This window comes from Drosophila serrata, unplaced genomic scaffold (genome assembly GCF_035046125.1).
Source record: "Drosophila serrata isolate PLE 108 unplaced genomic scaffold, ASM3504612v1 contig_240, whole genome shotgun sequence".
NCBI classification, from domain to species: domain Eukaryota; kingdom Metazoa; phylum Arthropoda; class Insecta; order Diptera; family Drosophilidae; genus Drosophila; species Drosophila serrata.
Genome location: NW_028257138.1, coordinates 5,387,386 through 5,404,876, shown reverse-complemented (window position 1 = coordinate 5,404,876; position 17,491 = coordinate 5,387,386). Strand labels below are relative to the sequence as shown.

Sequence of the window (17,491 nt, the reverse complement as noted above, 5' to 3'; positions counted from 1 at the left end):
ATATTTATAATTAAGGCCATAAAAACGTTGATTAAATCTTAATATATTGTCATGGGTTGCAAACCTCAGAATCTGTTCTCCCGGTCGAAGAATAGAGCACGTTTACCACAGGCAGCGTGTTTTTGCACACATTAGCGATGGTACACGGTGCTAGTGGTGGTCGATATCTATCGAATGGTGACCAGGTCAACACGATAATTAAATTAATTAAATTTGATTTCTTAGTTTATTTAATATTGTATGCTGTTTTTGTAATTTAACGTTAAATATTTAAAAGGTTATATTATTAATTACCAAGATCTACAATTAAGTTATTTTTCTAAATAATTTTAAGTTCGATGTGCAGATAAATGCAAAATAAAAAACAAACACTAAACAGAGATTAATTCTTATTTAACTTATTTTTGTCATCTTTAAACATTGAATTTTCAACAAATTATTAAATAAAAATATAGAATATATCGAATTGAAATACGCGATGTCTTCAAAATTTCTTGTACAATGGTATAGAACAAAAGCCGTAAATTGTCAAAATCAATATATTTCCAATAAAATTTAAATATATAACGCAGATTTATTAACTTAATAAAAAGCTAACACTTAACTAAACCCTTTTTGAAATTAAGTTTTTTCTAAACTTAGATTGCCGAAAAAATTATTTATAAAAAAACAATAAGTACCTATATACTGCATTTACAGCAAAAACAAGCCAACATATTTACATATATTTCGATTCCAAAATATTATCCAAATTACTTAATAAGAAATATTCACATAATTTTTAAATAAATTTTACACATTTAAAAAAATTAATATTCCGATTTTTCGGGATAAAATATTGATGGCGTCGGCGTTTTCAGAAAAATATTTTTAATTATTTAATAATTTTTTTTTTATATGAATAGAAAACTTTAACTTTTTTTAAGTGCATAAAATCAATGTTACCGTCGGTAATTTTTACTGCAGGTATTTTTTGTACCAATGGAAACGGTCAAACTGCTTTTCTCATCTGCAAAATATTTACAATTAGGACAACAAAAACGTTTATTAAACTTAAAATACTGTCATGGGATGCGATGGTGGAACCATTCCTAGGCGCGATGAGCTGGTGCGCGTAAAGCAGAAGCCTGAGCAGGTACGAAAAATTCCCCTGAAACCCCTTCACACGCCTGACTAATATGCGCACTATGTAGAAAGACAAAGATGCAGAGAGGGAGTTCCGCTGGCGTCACTGTACCTTGACACAGCAGAGCCTCCAGGAGCCAATAGCCATGTGCGGCATGGGCAGACTCTACTCCAAGCAGAGCGTCATCGAGCGGTTGTTGGAAAAGGAGAAGATGCCAGAGACGGCCTCGCACGTAAAGAGCCTGAAAGACATCCGCCAGTTGCAGCTCACTCCTAATCCTGCCTTTACGGAGGAAGACAAGACGGAAGGTCTACTGGATACACGCCATTCGCCGTACATCTGCAAGCTGATCGGCCTGGAAATGTCGGGCAAGTTCAGGTTCGTGGCCCTATGGAGCTGTGGATGCGTGATGTCTGAGCGCGCCCTGAAGCAAATCAAGGGGAATGCGGCCAGTACATGTCCCCTGTGCCAGGCGCCATACAGCGTCGAGGATGTGGTGGTTCTTAACGGCAACGATGAGGATCTCGAGCTGATGAGAGTCAAGATGGAAATGCGTGCCGCCAAACGGAAGTCAAAATCAAAGAAGGACAAGAAGGAGTCTAAGAAGACAGAGATCAAAACAGAGCCCCAAGAGGAGACCGAGGAGCCGGCGCCCTCCACATCCAAGAGCATAGCATTGGAGAAGCCCACTACCAGCTCGAAAATCAAGGCTGTGGCAAATCCCAAGCGACTGGGCGCCGTCAACGCCATGCAAGATCCCGAACTCAAGCGTTTGAAGAGCGATTTCAGCGTGGCCAAAGATCCAAAGGCCAGCGACGTCTACAAATCGTTATTTACCTCCCACAAGACGGAGAAAGAGCAGGAACGTGCTCACTGGGTCACTTACAACCCTTTTTACAATTAGTTTAGTGTCTAGATTGTAGCTTAGGTTTAGATTGCTGTTTCCCTTCAGTCAGTCTAGGGAGTTGTCCTTGTATAGCTGGATCGTATAAAACTAACACAGATTTGAGTAAAATAAAACCCGACAATGTTTCGATCAGCTTACCAAAAGGGATTTCTCACCGTGTTCTACAGCGTGGGTAGCTCTCCCCTGGACAACTGGTCATCCTACGTGAGTATACCAAGCTAGTCTTTACTACCCAGTGTCACTAAAAAGGTTTCCCGGCGATGCAGACCAAAAATGGGTACATTAAACGCATCTATGATGAGGATATTAAGTCCCTGGTGCTCGAGATAATGGGCTCTAACGTGTCCACTACATTTATACACTGTCCTAGCGAGTGCAAGCAGCAGCTGGGTATTAAGCTGCCCTTTCTGGTGCTCCTCATCAAGAATATGCACAAGTATTTTTGCTTCGAAGTCAAGGTAAGCTGACAAGGCACTTATTTTTAGGATTTGGAAGGGTTTATGGTTTTTTTATAATTCTCAGATCCAAGACGATCAGCGCTTCATGCGTCGTTTCCGCGTGTCCAACTTCCAGAGCAAGACTTCCGTGAAGCCATTCTGCACCGCCATGCCGATGGGCATGTCACCGGGCTGGAATCAGATTCAGTTCAATCTGGCTGACTTTACGCGCCGTGCCTACGGGTCCAACTACCTGGAGACAGTCTCCCTGCAGGTGCACGCCAACGTGCGCATCCGACGCATATATTTTGCCGACAAGCTCTACACAGAGGCGGAGCTCCCTAATGATTACCGTCTGTTGGGCAAGCCCAAGGACTTTAAGAAGCCGGAGAAGCAGTTCAAGGTTCAGGCCAGCGCCCGTCCGCCGTCCCCGTTGAATACAGCCCGCGGTGAGTCAGGCCCAGTGAAGGCTGAGAAATCTGACGGCGCTCCTGCATCCGAGCCGGCTACAGAAGCGTACAGCGAGCCGGAGCCAGTGTTGCAGAAGGCGCCCTCACCACCACCGCCAGCCTCAGAGCCAGAGCCTGCTGCCGCACCTGCCGCAGAGGAGCCAGCTCCCCAAACGGAGCCCACTGAGGCAACCGAGGCCTACTACTAAAAGTTATTGTTTCTATGTTATTGTTAATTTTCATTGCGTTGACAGAGACTGGAAGTGGGCAGTGGACGACATGCTTAAAAAATTTCTAGTCAAAGACAATAAAACGTCGAATTAAACCCGCGTGGACTCTGAACCGAAATAGTTGCTTTTGATTTTGTAATCTCCTGGATTCGGGATCCAGGATTTACCGTCACAACAAATCTTTATTTTAACCCTCTTTGACTCTAAACAAAATTGTTTTTGTTACATTGGGAATTTGCTAAAATATCTTAATTACAATAAGCCAGCTCAGTTATTCCGAGCTCTTATCCGTGGCCATCGCCAGCATATCCGCATCGATGTTCTTGAGTGCATTGTGGTACTCGGTTATCTCCAGCGCCTCCCACTCGGCCTTGAAGGCCGCCTTCGGGTCCTGGGGCATGGTCATTGCAGCGCCAGTCATGGCATCTGCCTGGGCCTGGGTCTGATCGGCGTGGTTGTTCTCGCCGAGGACAAGTGTGTAGATGGAGCGCAGACCGAAAACATTAAGGAAGTACCAGGAGGCTGAGGAGACCCAGGCGGCGTCCAGAGAGGCTAGCTCCACACCCCGCTGCAGCATGGGCTTAAAGCGCAGAGTCAGCGGGAAGGGGACCTTGGTGGTGACGAAACCCGAGAACATCCAGTTGATCCAGCCGCCGATGATCACCATGGGCAAGACGTTGATGAAGTTGCCCTTGACCATGTCCGTAAGCATGGCGCTTGAGTTCTGGGCCGCTGGCGCTCGCTTTTGGGTCTTGAAGTAGCCGGTCTCCTCGTTGTTGAAGTAGTTCTTTCGCATGGAGAAGCTTTGGGCGCTCAGATACTTGCCATTCTCGCGCAGCAGTCGCGCCCGGATCATCGCTTGGCTATGGAGGACAGTCATTACTCCAACTGCCCTTTGAACGGCAATCGGTCCACTCACCTGTCCTGGATCTGGGTGATCTCCGCCTTCTTCTGTGTGGATATCAGAATGGAGACATAGTGGCGCACAATGCCCACCAGGAATGTGATCAGCACGATGGGCAGAAACACCCACACGCGGATGTCCGGGTCAATCAGCAGTTCGGTCATATTTTAATTGATTAATAAAATTTTCCAATTTTTTTCACCCCAGTTTCCAGCTGTAATCAATGTGGCCGTCTGCTTTTCCGCCTTAAATGCCGCTTCGCGAATAGTGCGAATCAGCGCTTTCAGGCAGCAAACGCATTATCTAACACTAGCAGAAGAACCAAGTTTGTGCATTTTCAAACACTAGAAACTGAATGTAAATCTTTGAGCGACGCTAGCCGGAAAAAATCTCAAAGGATTTCCTCGTACTACCATAGCCATGGACGCTCCCATCTCGCCGGCGCCCACCCCGAATCCGCCCACAGAGGCTGCCAAGGAGCAGAACTGTTCCAACAACACTCAACAGGCCACCACAGTCGCTACGCCGGGAGCAGCAGCAACCGGAGCCACTGCCGTCCAGTCCGCTACCGTGTCAACACCCGCGGCCCAGCAGCAACAACAGCAGCCGCCCGCCAAAAAGGTCAGCGGGGAGACCAGTTCGCTGCCCACGCGACAGTACCTGGACCAGACTGTGGCCCCCGTCCTGCTCCATGGCCTGCAGGCGCTTGCTCGTGAGCGGCCAACGGATCCCATTCAATTTCTAGCCTCCTACCTGCTGAAGCACAGCAACGGCTGCGAGGAGAACAACGGAACTGTGGCGGAGAACAACCCATAGGCTCTTCATTCCTCTCCCTCCTTTTCTTCATTAGGTGTGTAAGTGATTGTGTGCAGAAATAAACGTTTAAAATTAGTATATAATCGCAAAAACACACACAATCTATGTAAGTAATTCCAGAGTCCCGCCTCCTAGGCGGTTATGGGGTAGCCCCAAGGATCCAGCTTCGAATTGAGCAGCTCCAGCGAGGCGTCCGCAATCTTGGCCATCAAGTCGGCCAGCTTGTGCTTCGTATAGACTTTGTACAATTGCCGTTTTCTGCAGGCTATCTCATCTGCCAGTCGCACGCAGCCGGCATAGTCGCGCGTCTTAAACATTACGTCGTGCAGCAGAAGTGTGACCTCAGGGATGCAGTTGGAACGCAGCTGCTCCATTTGCATCTGTCGTTGCTCCCAGTTTAGTTGCTTGGCGTTCTCCGGCTCCTGAGGAAGGAAGGGATCTACCAGCCATCCCTTTTCCGGGAAGAGCAGGATATTGTACAGAGCTTCCTTGGTTTCTGCAGAGATGAGAAAAAAGATGTAAATGTGTGTAGAGGGTGTTTCTAGAAATGGAACTTACGCTTGGCATGCTCCTGGACCTTGTGTTCCCAGCGCTGGACTTCGGTTCTGTAGGCCTGCTCCTTGCGCTCGTTGGCCATGCGCTCCGTAAAGTTGTCCTGCGCTGAAGAGGGCACCAGCGTCGGCGACTTCTTCGGTTTGTTCAGCTGCATGTGATTCCACTCCATGTAGCTGTCGATGCCCGTCAAGTAGACTTTGTAGCACAGGTACTCCTTCAGGCTGCACTCCTCGCGAGGCGGAACATTGTCCATCGAGCTGTAGATGTTCACCACGTCTTGGACCACATCACCGGGCACTTTACGGAATGTCTGGCGCATGCACTCCACCTTGTTGCATGCCAGATATATGCGCATCATGGCATTGGCCTGCCACAACAGCTCGCCACGCTGCTCTCGCAGCGAGACGAGCCACTCCAGGGCCGAGATCTTGCGCTGATCCTCGACCGAGATCTCGCCAGACGGCGGTTCACCCAATTCCCCGAGCGAGATATGAGTACGTCGAACGTTCTCTACTGTGATTCGTGTGATTTCCTGGACATCGAGGCCGGACTGCAAGGCGGCATCCAGAGCCAACTCCCGCGCCCGCTTTTCCTCCACCTGCTGCAGGTAGCGCGAATATAGCTGAACCTGCAAGGGATTCGAAAGGGTGGCAGCATAGAAGGCTATCAAGTGGGGATCTCCCCGCTCAATCAACGCCTCCACATAGGAGCCGATTATTTTCTCCGCCAGTCTATCCTGATCCACGCGACCGATCTGACGTAAAAAGAGCACGATGTGCGCCATAAAACGCAGCTGGTGCGGCTGCAACTGGCCGGCAGCTTCTTCTAGCCAGCGCACCATGTGCTGCAGCAGCTCGCCACAGGTGTCCAGGATTAAGTGGCGTTGGATGACACCCATTTGACTCTTGGCGAAATCCCTCACGGACGCATCCTTGGCCACGCTCAGCTCCTCGAATATTTGCTCCATGGTCATCTTGCTGTTCCAATAATCATCGGGCATCGGTTGGTAGCGCTTCCCGCAACAGCCCCGGACCTCGGACTCTACACGCAGATCTATCTGCACCTTGAGATGGGCCCATAGCAGGTCGTGCCAGTTGTTGCGCAGCAGGGACTTAAGGGAGCCCAGGTGGCCGCAGAAAGCGCCAGCCGTGGCCCGAGTGTACTCGTCGTATCTGCTGGAATCGGCCATGAGCCAGGCACACCGCTTCCATATATCCCTCCTCGGATTGCCCATGATGGGCAGCTTTTCCCGGACGACCGAGCTACTCTCCTGAAAGTTTGGATCCTCGTGGAGGCGCCAACCCTCCAGAATGGCGACACGCCAAGTCTGACCGTAGTGTTTGCATAGCCTTAGTCCATCGTCCACTCGTCCCGACCGGATGGCCATAAAGATGGCTCGGGAAAGGCGAGCATTGTCCTCCTCGTCGACGGCGTGCAGTGGACGCTTCTCGCGAATGGGTGCGTCTGGATCCAGGTGCTGTACGATCTCATTACCGCGGCCAAAGGCGGCGCCCTGCAGGTTCTTTAGCTCGAAGAGTGTATTCTCCCAGGCCATCATGCGGTGACTGTGTAGCGGGTTTTCCTGCTCCCCGGGCTCATGGCTGGCCTCCAGCCAGTCTACCACCAGCTGGTACTCCCTCAGTGTGGCATTGATCTCGTACAGTTGTTCGACCACCGCTTTCTCGCTGCCGCCAAGGGTGGGGCCGTCCTGCATCTCGTCGTCCGCCTGGTTTTCCGTTTGCAGCAGAACGCGATCTTTGAATAGAGCGAAGAGCAGACGCCATGTATAGATCTCCTGGCGCAGCCATGCCAGGATGGACTGGCGCTGTTTGGCGCCTTGTGTCCCACCCATGCCGCGCTCAATTTCCAGCTCCAGCTGCTCGGCGGCGCCGCCACACGCCATCATCAGTCCCTGGATCACGTCGAAGGTCTCCGGGCCGCCACTGTGCGACAGCAAAACTTCAAAGAATTGTGGGAACAGCACATCAACACGGCCCATGCCACGGTCCATGTCATCTCCGGTATCCTCGATCATCGATCTGTCATCCATGGCCGCATCACTGCGTTCCTGGAGGAGTAGCGAATGCGACAGGTTCTGCATGCCGCTGGAGCTGTTGAGCGTGGTGCGCAACAGGCCGCTGCGGCTGCTTATCGGGAACGGACTGGCCATTGCTCACCTGCAGTACCTTTTGTCTCTCTTTAATCTCTTTAACATGAATTAAAGCAAATAATAAGAAAATTAAGAGGCTGGTAAAATGCCGGGACGCGTGCTAGAGTGCCCGTTGCTTTTTTAGTTTATAATATCAAAGTGTAACGAACAAGGCGCCAGAATATTTGGTCTTGATGTCTTGCGTTGCCAGACTTTTCGGCGTCTTAACCCTCTATTGCATAAGCATAGAAATAATTAAAAAATCATTTTTTGTATGTAAAAAAGTATGTATTTACGCGAAAATGATATAAATTAAACTTGTTATTCTGGGACGTAGTTTGGTGGAAAAAAATTATGGCTTCCTAAGTGTTTTCATATAATAGTCAATATTGTGCCTACCCAGAGCCAAGTTATCCTTGCAATGTAATATAATTTTAGTCCGATATTTGCAATTCCGTGAAAAATGCATTTTCGATAATATAAAGTATATATATTCTTGATCAGCATCAACAGCCGAGTTGATCATCGTCATAATTATATATAATAATTATAACATTTTAGTTTTAACATATTTTCATAAAATTTGATATATAGGCATTTTGTATTGTTCTAGAATTTCGGTTTTAATTTTATGAAAATCGGAAATATCATATTGCTGTAACAGAAACGACAACATATTTTCATCAAATTATATATAGACGTTTTGTATTATTTTAGAATATTGTTTTTAATTTTTTGAAAATCGAACATTAATAGTAACGTTTGAGAATTAATACAAACGAACATTAACCTTTTCAATATATATACATATATATTTTATATTTTTATTTTAGGTAAACTTAAAAAAAAAAAGAAAATTGGAAGACTATATAATAATAGCTCCCATAAAAACTATCCCTTAATGTACAAGAAGATGGAGAAATTATTTTATTTTTTTTTGTATTATAAATAAATTAGAAAATTGTCCAAATAATAAAGGGTTAAGTGATTGAAATGAAAAGCCATAAATGGCTTTGTGTGCGGTAGAGGGTTAATACACCCGATTGTTTTGCATGATACTATGCTGTCATGCAGAAGCACTCGTCTCATCGTGCAAAGACCTCCTGCAACATAAAATATTTTTCTTTTATTTGTTGTAACCAACGCGGGGACGCTTGTAATTGTAATTCTGTAATTGCAATGCGCGGCCCTTATTTAATGCGCAGCACCACATTCGCCCCGAATTCCGGGATTAATTTAAAGCTTAATTTAGGCTCTAATTCACGGAAACAAACAAACTTGTTTATATTTTTATTTTTTGTTTGAACGACGCGCATGAAATGGAAGAAAGTTGAAATGTAGAGAGAAAAACAAACAAATTACAAGAGTACGAAACCTGAGCAACAGAAAAGTGATATAATAACTTATAACAAATAAACTGGAGAATATCCTGTGAAACACTCACCCAAGGTAAGTAAGGACAGGACATTGATTGATTTTTCGCCCCGCACTCTAGCTTTTTATTATAGAGAAAATGTTAATATACTTGTTTCCTTTTTTTTTGTGTATCAGCCTTTTGCCAAGATGGCCGTGCAGCTTACGCAAAGCTACCACCACCTTCCCTTGACGATTACACCGATCCTGGGAGGGCAGGCACAGCAGATCCACCCGCAGCAGCAACATGTCCTGCATCCGGCCCCTAATCCGCCGCAGCCTCAGCCGCCGGATCTTACCTTCCACTGCATGTGCTGTGCCGAGTTCTTTGTCCATCCGGTGGCCCTGTACCAGCACATGAACGCCCTGCATCCGAACGAGCCGTCGAGCGAGGAGCGTCGCCGGCGGGAGCGGGAGGAGGAGGAGGCGGCTGCAGCCGGAGCTGACGAGGGCGAGGACTATAGCTGGATCTTTGAGCCAGTGTGCGAGCTGGCCGAGGAGGGTGGCAGCGACTCCTCTTCGGATGAGGACAGCAGCGATTCGTCCGAGGATGACGACGACGACGATGAGGACAACAACAGCAGCTCGGATGATGACGATGATGACAGCAGCTCCAGTTCAAGTTCGAGCAACTCCAGCTCAACGGGCACCAGTTCGGAGGCCGCCACCAGCAGCAACTCCAACCCGCAAATGCAGCCACAGCAGATGCATCCCATGCATGGCTTAATGGCCGGTCCGGTGCCCAACGAGTTTCACCTGCAAATGGCCGATCCACGGGAGTCCACCTCGATTATCATGCTGCAGCCGTCGCTGAGCATTACGCCGGTGAACCAGCCGCTGCCGATACCACAAATGCCGCCAACGGTGGTACCTTTACAGCCACTGCTGGGACCGGACTCCATCCATACCCCCATAAAGCGAAGGCGTGGACGACGAAGCAAGGCAAACGTGATGACACCGGCATTGGCCATCGATCCAGCGCTGAATGCAACGAATCCTGCGGCCCAGAAATGCTTCCAGTGCACGCACTGCGAGGCAAGCTTTCCGAATGCCGGTGATCTTTCCAAGCACGTCCGGTCGCACATCACCAACAAGCCGTTCCAGTGCTCCATTTGCCAGAAGACCTTTACGCACATCGGTAGCCTGAACACGCACATTCGCATTCACAGCGGCGAGAAGCCATACAAGTGCGAGCTGTGTCCCAAGGCCTTTACGCAGTCCAGCAGCCTGATGGTGCACATGCGCTCCCACTCGGTGCGCAAGCCCCATCAGTGTGTGGAGTGCGACAAGGGATTCATTAACTACAGTTCGCTGCTGCTCCACCAGAAGACGCATGCTGCGCCCACGGAGACGTTCACGTGTCCGGAATGCGAGCGGGAGTTTAAGGCAGAGGCGCTACTCGACGAGCACATGCGCATGCATACTCAGGAGCTGGTGTATCAGTGTGCCATCTGTCGCGAGGCCTTCCGCGCTAGCTCCGAGCTGGTGCAGCACATGAAGAACCACATGGGCGAGAAGCCATTCACCTGCTCCATCTGCGATCGCTCGTTCACGCAGTCGGGCAGCCTGAACATCCACATGCGCATTCACACCGGCGAGAAACCCTTTCAGTGCAAACTATGTGACAAGTGCTTTACGCAGGCCTCCAGTCTGAGCGTCCACATGAAGATCCATGCCGGTGAGAAACCCTATCCCTGTCCGATCTGTGGCAAATCCTACAGCCAGCAGGCGTACCTCAACAAGCACATCCAGGCGCATCAGGCAGCAGCGGCGGCGGCGTCGGCGGCGGCCTCCTCCTCTTCCTCATCACCACCGGGATTGTTGATCGCCAAGCAGGAGCCGCATGAAACCTTGGTCTGCATTGTCTGTGGCTCACTGCATGCAGATGCCACGGCTCTGGCCACTCATGTGACCAGCCAGCATGCAGCTCTACTAGACACGATGAAGCAATGTCCGGGCGGTGAAGCTCTCCAGTCGGAGGGCAAGTTCAGCCAGGAGGAACAACAGGCTTACATGCAGCGGGTCCAAACCGTTTTGTTGCAAATGAATCAGGAGCAGCAGCAACAGCAGCAAACCATATTGCTCACTCCGCAGCAGCAGTTGCCATCTATGGACTCTACAGGCGAGGACGAAGAAGAGCCCGAAGAAGTCGAGGATCCCGAAGAGGAGGAGGAGGAGGAAAACGAGGATGAAGATGTAACTCCAGAGAATGAGGCCGAAGCTGAAGTTAAGGCTGAGGTTGAGGCTGAGGAGGAAGAACAAAAGCCTATAATAAATCTGAGGGACTCCATACTCGGTCCGCAGGAGGAGCCGCTGTTCATGGACTCGGACATGTATTACGAGGACTTTGCCGACATGGACGTGGGCTGCCAGGAGGAGGTGTTCGGCGACTATGTCCTGAAGGAGGAGGAGGTCTATACCCAGGAGCTCATCTAGATTTAAGCACTAAGTTTGGCCATTCAAGCATCTCAAAGGGAAGGTCAAAGGTTTCGTTTAACCTTGTCAAATTAGCCTTCCTTTTTAATTTTATTTAGTTTCTTCACAATGTTCCTGTTATGCACACAATTCCCCGTCACTAGACAACCAAAAGAAGAGTCCGGGGAATGCTCCAAAAAATCTCAAACAGTTTACAAGTTTTAATTTAAGATTGATGTGCACTTCTTTTGGATTGATAAATCCGATAAGTTATACACACTGTAAAGCAAATCCATAGTGTTAACCTGACATAACAACCTGCGATGAAATAGTTTACAAACATTTACTAGAAATATTTACACAAAACAGTTGATATTTTATTGCCTAATGTTAAGATTAAGATGAGATTTCTGGAGCATTCCTCCTCGGTCCCCCCGTTTTATTCCTAAGAATCCCAGCAAAATTCCACATTCGACTCTCATATCACGTTCCCGATTATCTTTTAAAGATATTCTATTTTTTTGCTAGTATTAAGTCCTTTTATCTGCGCTGCTCATTTTACATCCCATAAGGGGAACCCCTAGGCCTTGTTAAAACTCGCAAGGTTCCCTCAATTACACAACGCGTAATTTTTCCAAATGGCCTGAAAAGAGATTACATTAATCGTTATATTAAAAAAAAAAAAAACAAAAGAAGAGTGTTTTATTTGCTAGAGAATGGAAGGACATTTTGTTTTCCTTTAAAGTTCCTCGGAGATCACAAGTCAAGGGATATTTTTGAAATATGATTTAAGATTTAATCTGCAAACACACAAATCATTAAATTCTAGTAAATGTACCAGCTGGCGACGCTGCATTCCGAGTGGGTTCATTGAGGTCCAACGAGGGATCCGTTTCCGCCACGCCAAACATCCCGGACAACAGATAACCGCCTGCCATCATGTCATCTGACTCTAGTTTCTCCGGCGGAGCGATCAGGACATCATCACCCTGGTAGACATACGGCAGCCGGAGGATCCAGTAGGCGCTCTGCGAGAGGCGGGGTGGAACGATGCTGCCCAAGGTGAAGGTGTACTTGCCCTTACCCACGCACACCTTGGGATCCACGATGATATTAACGGGCGCCTTGGGGGTGACCACATGGATGCGCATCAACTGAGCCAGATAGTTGATTTGGGAGCGGCACGGGCAGGGATAGTAGAGCGGCATGTTATTGTGCACCACCTTGCTGCAGGTGTCTCGCTCAATATCCGCTCCACCTCGTAGCACGCGATCCGGGGCGCACATCATGAAGCGATGGCCGCGCGAGCACTCGTACTCCATGCCGACAAAGATCTTGAGGGACAGGCGATCGCCCTGCTTCTTCCAGCGCTGTTGTTTCTTGCCGGGATGCTGATGGTGATGATGTTGCTGCTGCTGCTGTTGCTTGGGAGCATGGACCAGTCTCAGTTGGACATCCCAGGGCAGAAGGAAGTTTGCACCAGACAGGAAGCCACTCTGAAAGTGCTCTTGAAGGCCGGTATTATGACTGTAGATGGAGCTGGGACCCACGCAGGCTAGCGACCAGCTGGGAAACAGTGGCAATAGCCCAAAATTGCTGACCGTGTGTACCAAGCCCGGCAGATATTCTGTGGTGGACGTGGAGCAAGTATTTGGTGGTGGAGCGGTAGACTCCTCGCGCACCTCTTTCTTGGCTGCCGGCTCCTTGAGCTGGAGCACCAGTTCATTCTCCGTATCGCCGCTGGAGGTGCCGCTACTCGTGGATTCCTGCTCCGAGTTTGACAGATCGGCAGAGCTGCCCTGGGATTCGTTTAAAGAGGCTCCAAAGCCGGCAATTGACATGTTTAGATCGGAACCAAAGGTAGGCGAAAGGTTCTGGCCGCAGTCGGAGGCCTTCTTCTCCTCCTCTGGCTTCTCGGAATCCTCCTGTCCGTCCTCCTCCTCCTCATCACCCTCAGCCTCGTCATTTTCATCATCATCGTCATCGTCCTGCTGAGGACCACCACTCTTGCCCGTGAGCAACATGGGAAACGCTGCCTCAAAAGCAGCCGCTCGATAATCGCTGACGGAGGGCTCGAAGATGGGAAACTGATACTGCTTCACCTTTACGCAGAGATTGCACATCTTGGCTATGTGCTCGTAGTACTCGTAGTTGGCCTGTCGCAGAGTGAACGGATCCTCTCGCCGTCCCTGGGTGCGGCCACAGTTGCAGGTGGATATGTGAACCACACCGCTTTTGTGCTTCTCGTGCGCCACATCTTTGGGCAGTGTGCAGGGATTGGAGCGCAGGCTGAGCAGCTCGCACTGCTGCCGCCCGTCCTGCCAGTGCTTCTGGCAGATGGCAGCCAACTTGGCTAGGGCAGCCTTGACCGGCGGTCCTCGTCCTTCCTCGCCGAAGGCTAAGGTAGCGTCTGCCAGGAGTTGCTTGTGCGTGGCGCTGCCGTAGATGCTGGGGGCTGCTTGCTTATAGGCGGCGATGCCTTTCTTAAGGCCCAAATCGCACAGATGAGCCCAGAATTTCTTTTCGAAATTTAAACTGTCCTCGAAGCTGTTGAGAAAGGTTTTGTATTCCTCGTTGCCAGTCTCATGAGTGCTTGGATTCTTGGCATTCTCCACCAGCAACTGGTACAGCATGGCCATGCATTCGTGCCAATCCTTGAAATTAAGCAGCTGGAAATGTCCTTGCTGGGACTGCTGCTTGAAGGAGCCCTCGTCAAAGCAGCCTTGCTGGGCATCCTGTACGTGGCGCTGCAGGAAGTGCCACACTGTGTGCTCTTTTCTGTACTGCTGTTCCTCCAGGGCCTTCTCATCGATAAACCGGCCATAGGGCTTGACAAAGCCGTCAAAGGGCGCCAGATCGAGAATCTCTTGATCTTCCTCTTCCTCCCTTGTGTCCGGCTTGTACATGACCAGATTGAGGCACTCGATGGCCTTGAGCAGCTTGTCCGTATGTTGCTCCTCGTGGGCGTTGAAAAAGACGAACTGCTTGTTGTTGGGCAGCGCCATCAGCGACTTTGTGCTGCTTTTTGTCACGATGTTATGGTGGCGCAACAGCTCATAGATACAGTCCTCCGTCTGGAATTCGAAGGCGGACACACGGTCACGCGTCGTCTCCTCGTCCTGTGGGTAATTCTCGAATAGGAACAGTATCCTCGGTGTGCACAGGCGCGATTTGTCGCCCATCCTAGTTGCCGCAATGCCCTTCAGCATGCTGGGCAAAAACTGCAAGAGATGCTGCTCCCGGGCGAACTTCAGCAGCTGGAACACGGTGACCAAGGAGGGATCAAAGCTCTGACCGGTTTCCACATAGACCACAATGTGACACGCATGCAGGGCCAGTAGCACCATGCGCACAAACTGGCAACGCATCCTCTCGTAGAAGCTGTCAAAGTCAAAGGGGCTATCGGTATCCTCCATGGAGGCATCTATCATCTTGCTTAGGACCGCCTCGTCGTATGTCGTCTCGAAGTGGAGCAGCAAGCTTGAGGTGCCCGGTTTATAGTAGCACTGCACCTGCCCATCCTGGGGTGTGTGCTCCAAAGGTGGTTCCATGCCAAAGGCCTGCATCTTATTAGCTTGATCGCCTTTGGACCGGCCGACGATGCCGACCACAACCAGCGAGTTCCGCAGCTTCTGCAGCTCTTGGCTGAAACGAGTGGAGGGTTAAGTATTGTTTTTTGTGTAATCTTCTTCCTAATCTCGATCTTACGCCACATTTTCAGGTATATCCGGGTAAGTCCAGGTGTAATAGTCCTTCATGCTCGCGTTTGTTTACGTTTTGATTTGTCTGGCGTTAGGGATTTTTCTGCTACAGTGTACATAGTTGGTCATACTGCTTCCATGTTTTGTTTTATCTAATCAGCTGTTTGGAACCATACCCGATCAGCTGTTAAAGTGCTGCCAACTTGCTGTAACTTCATTGTTTGATTCATTTTTGCTATTAATTATTTGTTTTTAATTTTTGAAAATGTTGTTTACATCCGGAAAGTTGTCCGTGCTTCGTGTGGCAAATTTAGCACCGAAGGGCTTACATTACGTGAAAAGAACTCCTACAATTCAAGCCTTTCATATGACTGCAAGAAAGCAGCACAACTACATAGCTGCAGCACAAAAAATACATATTCCAATTAAAGTCGATACTGTAACTGAAACCAGCCGCTTTTTACCCCAGCAGCGTCATCGTGACCAGATATCCACAGCGTTCCTGGCTCCTCTCTCGACCAGAGCCCTTTATAACAGTGCGCCAGCAGAGCAGTTTTTCACATACGATCCAAAGTTCACTATCGAAAGTCAAGACAAGGCCTTTTCCCTTCAACGCCGCAGCTATAGCACAAAATCGGAACCAATGCAACCGGTACCCACATCCGCAACGGCTACGTCTTCAACATCGTCATCATCCCCATCATCTTCATCAGTAGATGCCCAAAATGGTGACAAATTAAGCAAAAAAGAGCAGCTAAAGCGGGCATTTAAGGATTATGGAGCTACCATAGTAGCCTTTCATGTGGGAATATCCTTGATTTCCCTTGGAGGCTTCTATGCACTTGTCTCGAGCGGCATAAACTTTGTGCCTGTTCTGGAAATGCTTGGAATTGCGTCGTCGGCAATCGCAGAGAAAGTGGCCACAGGAAGCACTTTTGTTGTGGCCTATGCCGTTCACAAGGTATTTGCTCCTGTCAGGATAAGCATAACGCTCGGATCCACTCCATTTATAGTCCGCTATCTGCGATCTAAGGGATTCATGAAGCCAAAACCCCAAGGCAAATAGATGGAACTGGGAAATCTTTGATGGTTAATTGATTTAAAATCGATTTTATATATATCAAAATATTGTTTACTTTTTGGTTATCCCAAATAGTATGAACTTAAATTAATTTCGATAACCATTTGTATTTGCTTTAAACAATCCCCTTAATAATTATTTGATACTATTCCAATACCCTTAATTGATTATATCAAGATATCAGATATGTTAATAAAACACTCAACGCAAATATGTTGACTAAAGCAACCAAGATTTTATTATTGTAAACTTTTCATTTGCGATTTATAATTATTTTCCTTAAGCTTTTCATTACAGCTTCTCCGCTTTTTAGCGCGTGTGTGCTTGTTGTGTGTGGATTATCCTTTTTAAATGAGAATTATGTGCATGATTAAATATAAATGCTTAATTTGCTTAATTAATTGTTTTATGCGTTCCTTGTTTATGGTTGTAATAATGGAATAATGCGGTGATTAATTGGTTTTTACTAGTACATGCAAATAGCATTTGATTTGTTTGAAGAAGTTTCTAATACTTGCGTAGTTCCGATAGAGAGTTCTGGAAAGTCTACTGGTGAGTGTGCTAAAACGGTATTACATATCTGATCTGATCTGCCGATCCTTTGATCCTCTATTGAGCACATTTAAAATACTATACGTTTGGGTTTTCGATAGCTAGATGCTTTTAGATACTACTACAAAGAGTTGTAGATTTCGTGGAGTGAAGAAGAAGTTTTGATGCTTTTCCGAAGATATTTACAAATTCTAGTTGGGTTTTTGAGACTCGGCTAATACAATTTTATTTACAACTATTGTGGTGAGATTTGTTGTGTTTTTTAAGATAACGCTGTCGTAGAGCTGGAAAATTATATAGATATATAAAGATTTCAAGTCGTCAATTCACTCTTTTCCAGCTCTAATTATTCATTGATTTCTAATCTCTTGATTATTTCAAGAGACCATCGTGTTGGTTGTGTAATCTGTGTTTAAAATTCCTTTTTTGCCAGGCTTTACTGTATTTCTGTTATCCTTTTTCCATTATTCTCTTTGTACTTGCTAACTGCGCATACAAGTCCTTCCTCCTCCACGTTTTTGGCAGTGAACCTGAGCTTTCATCTTTGTCTGGTGATCGCACACATTTTACTTACAAATTTTGTTTCTTTGTTTTTTTTTTTTTTTTTTTTAACAATTGCTACATGACATTCTCGGGGTTTATATAGTTTAGTTTTGGGTGATTAAATGAAGCACACACAGTTTGCAAAAGAACAACCAGAAAGTCACTAGGGGGAGCTCAAATCTCCTCCTTTAAAAAAATGGAGCTAACTACACA

The 17,491-nt window shown here is 47.7% G+C and overlaps 8 protein-coding genes across 8 annotated transcripts; 5 read left to right on the top strand and 3 right to left on the bottom strand.

Moving 5' to 3' along the window:
- The first annotated feature begins 937 nt into the window (after window positions 1-937).
- Window positions 938-2,170, top strand: LOC110183413 (replication termination factor 2). The gene is made up of 2 exons (XM_020951690.2): window positions 938-1,135; window positions 1,194-2,170. The coding sequence occupies exons 1-2, from the start codon at window positions 1,067-1,069 to the stop codon at window positions 2,028-2,030; spliced, it is 906 nt and encodes a 301-aa protein (XP_020807349.2). The 5' UTR covers window positions 938-1,066; the 3' UTR covers window positions 2,031-2,170.
- Window positions 1,203-3,267, top strand: LOC110183414 (uncharacterized). The gene is made up of 3 exons (XM_020951691.2): window positions 1,203-2,237; window positions 2,300-2,491; window positions 2,556-3,267. Exons 1-3 carry the CDS (start codon window positions 2,154-2,156, stop codon window positions 3,126-3,128), a joined length of 849 nt encoding a protein of 282 aa, XP_020807350.2. The 5' UTR covers window positions 1,203-2,153; the 3' UTR covers window positions 3,129-3,267.
- Window positions 3,268-3,274: 7 nt separating this feature from the next.
- On the bottom strand, window positions 3,275-4,368 carry EMC3 (ER membrane protein complex subunit 3). Its single transcript, XM_020951692.2, has 2 exons — window positions 4,069-4,368; window positions 3,275-4,012 (listed from the first exon to the last, which is right to left on the bottom strand). The coding sequence occupies exons 1-2, from the start codon at window positions 4,215-4,217 to the stop codon at window positions 3,421-3,423; spliced, it is 741 nt and encodes a 246-aa protein (XP_020807351.1). The 5' UTR covers window positions 4,218-4,368; the 3' UTR covers window positions 3,275-3,420.
- Dpy-30L1 (Dpy-30-like 1) lies at window positions 4,358-4,961 on the top strand. The gene has a single exon (XM_020951693.2). The coding sequence runs from the start codon at window positions 4,474-4,476 to the stop codon at window positions 4,867-4,869; it is 396 nt and encodes a 131-aa protein (XP_020807352.2). The 5' UTR covers window positions 4,358-4,473; the 3' UTR covers window positions 4,870-4,961.
- Nup107 (nuclear pore complex protein Nup107) lies at window positions 4,931-7,730 on the bottom strand. The gene is made up of 2 exons (XM_020951688.2): window positions 5,428-7,730; window positions 4,931-5,365 (listed from the first exon to the last, which is right to left on the bottom strand). The coding sequence occupies exons 1-2, from the start codon at window positions 7,592-7,594 to the stop codon at window positions 5,001-5,003; spliced, it is 2,532 nt and encodes an 843-aa protein (XP_020807347.2). The 5' UTR covers window positions 7,595-7,730; the 3' UTR covers window positions 4,931-5,000.
- Window positions 7,731-8,660: 930 nt separating this feature from the next.
- On the top strand, window positions 8,661-12,093 carry LOC110183408 (uncharacterized). The gene is made up of 2 exons (XM_020951685.2): window positions 8,661-9,022; window positions 9,125-12,093. Exon 2 carries the CDS (start codon window positions 9,137-9,139, stop codon window positions 11,420-11,422), a length of 2,286 nt encoding a protein of 761 aa, XP_020807344.2. The 5' UTR covers window positions 8,661-9,022; window positions 9,125-9,136; the 3' UTR covers window positions 11,423-12,093.
- On the bottom strand, window positions 12,068-15,248 carry LOC110183427 (nonsense-mediated mRNA decay factor SMG8). Its single transcript, XM_020951709.2, has 2 exons — window positions 15,110-15,248; window positions 12,068-15,046 (listed from the first exon to the last, which is right to left on the bottom strand). Exons 1-2 carry the CDS (start codon window positions 15,157-15,159, stop codon window positions 12,220-12,222), a joined length of 2,877 nt encoding a protein of 958 aa, XP_020807368.2. The 5' UTR covers window positions 15,160-15,248; the 3' UTR covers window positions 12,068-12,219.
- A 119-nt stretch (window positions 15,249-15,367) lies between these two features.
- Window positions 15,368-16,411, top strand: LOC110183429 (uncharacterized). Its single transcript, XM_020951710.2, has one exon. It carries the CDS (start codon window positions 15,368-15,370, stop codon window positions 16,166-16,168), a length of 801 nt encoding a protein of 266 aa, XP_020807369.2. The 3' UTR covers window positions 16,169-16,411.
- Window positions 16,412-17,491: the final 1,080 nt, after the last annotated feature.

What these genes read in the sequence shown, in the direction of transcription:
- LOC110183413 (XM_020951690.2), top strand. Translation starts at nt 1,067, where the DNA reads ATGGGATGCGATGGTGGAACCATTCCTAGGCGCGATGAGCTGGTGCGC. An exon ending in TAAAGCAGAAGCCTGAGCAG is followed by an intron (nt 1,136 to 1,193) that starts GTACGAAAAATT and finishes CGCACTATGTAG; the next exon opens with AAAGACAAAGATGCAGAGAG.
- LOC110183414 (XM_020951691.2), top strand. Translation starts at nt 2,154, where the DNA reads ATGTTTCGATCAGCTTACCAAAAGGGATTTCTCACCGTGTTCTACAGC. An exon ending in TGGACAACTGGTCATCCTAC is followed by an intron (nt 2,238 to 2,299) that starts GTGAGTATACCA and finishes CCGGCGATGCAG; the next exon opens with ACCAAAAATGGGTACATTAA. An exon ending in ATTTTTGCTTCGAAGTCAAG is followed by an intron (nt 2,492 to 2,555) that starts GTAAGCTGACAA and finishes TATAATTCTCAG; the next exon opens with ATCCAAGACGATCAGCGCTT.
- EMC3 (XM_020951692.2), bottom strand. Translation starts at nt 4,217, where the DNA reads ATGACCGAACTGCTGATTGACCCGGACATCCGCGTGTGGGTGTTTCTG. An exon ending in ATCACCCAGATCCAGGACAG is followed by an intron (nt 4,013 to 4,068) that starts GTGAGTGGACCG and finishes TGTCCTCCATAG; the next exon opens with CCAAGCGATGATCCGGGCGC.
- Dpy-30L1 (XM_020951693.2), top strand. Translation starts at nt 4,474, where the DNA reads ATGGACGCTCCCATCTCGCCGGCGCCCACCCCGAATCCGCCCACAGAG.
- Nup107 (XM_020951688.2), bottom strand. Translation starts at nt 7,594, where the DNA reads ATGGCCAGTCCGTTCCCGATAAGCAGCCGCAGCGGCCTGTTGCGCACC. An exon ending in GGTCCAGGAGCATGCCAAGC is followed by an intron (nt 5,366 to 5,427) that starts GTAAGTTCCATT and finishes TCATCTCTGCAG; the next exon opens with AAACCAAGGAAGCTCTGTAC.
- LOC110183408 (XM_020951685.2), top strand. Translation starts at nt 9,137, where the DNA reads ATGGCCGTGCAGCTTACGCAAAGCTACCACCACCTTCCCTTGACGATT.
- LOC110183427 (XM_020951709.2), bottom strand. Translation starts at nt 15,159, where the DNA reads ATGAAGGACTATTACACCTGGACTTACCCGGATATACCTGAAAATGTG. An exon ending in GATATACCTGAAAATGTGGC is followed by an intron (nt 15,047 to 15,109) that starts GTAAGATCGAGA and finishes CACTCGTTTCAG; the next exon opens with CCAAGAGCTGCAGAAGCTGC.
- LOC110183429 (XM_020951710.2), top strand. Translation starts at nt 15,368, where the DNA reads ATGTTGTTTACATCCGGAAAGTTGTCCGTGCTTCGTGTGGCAAATTTA.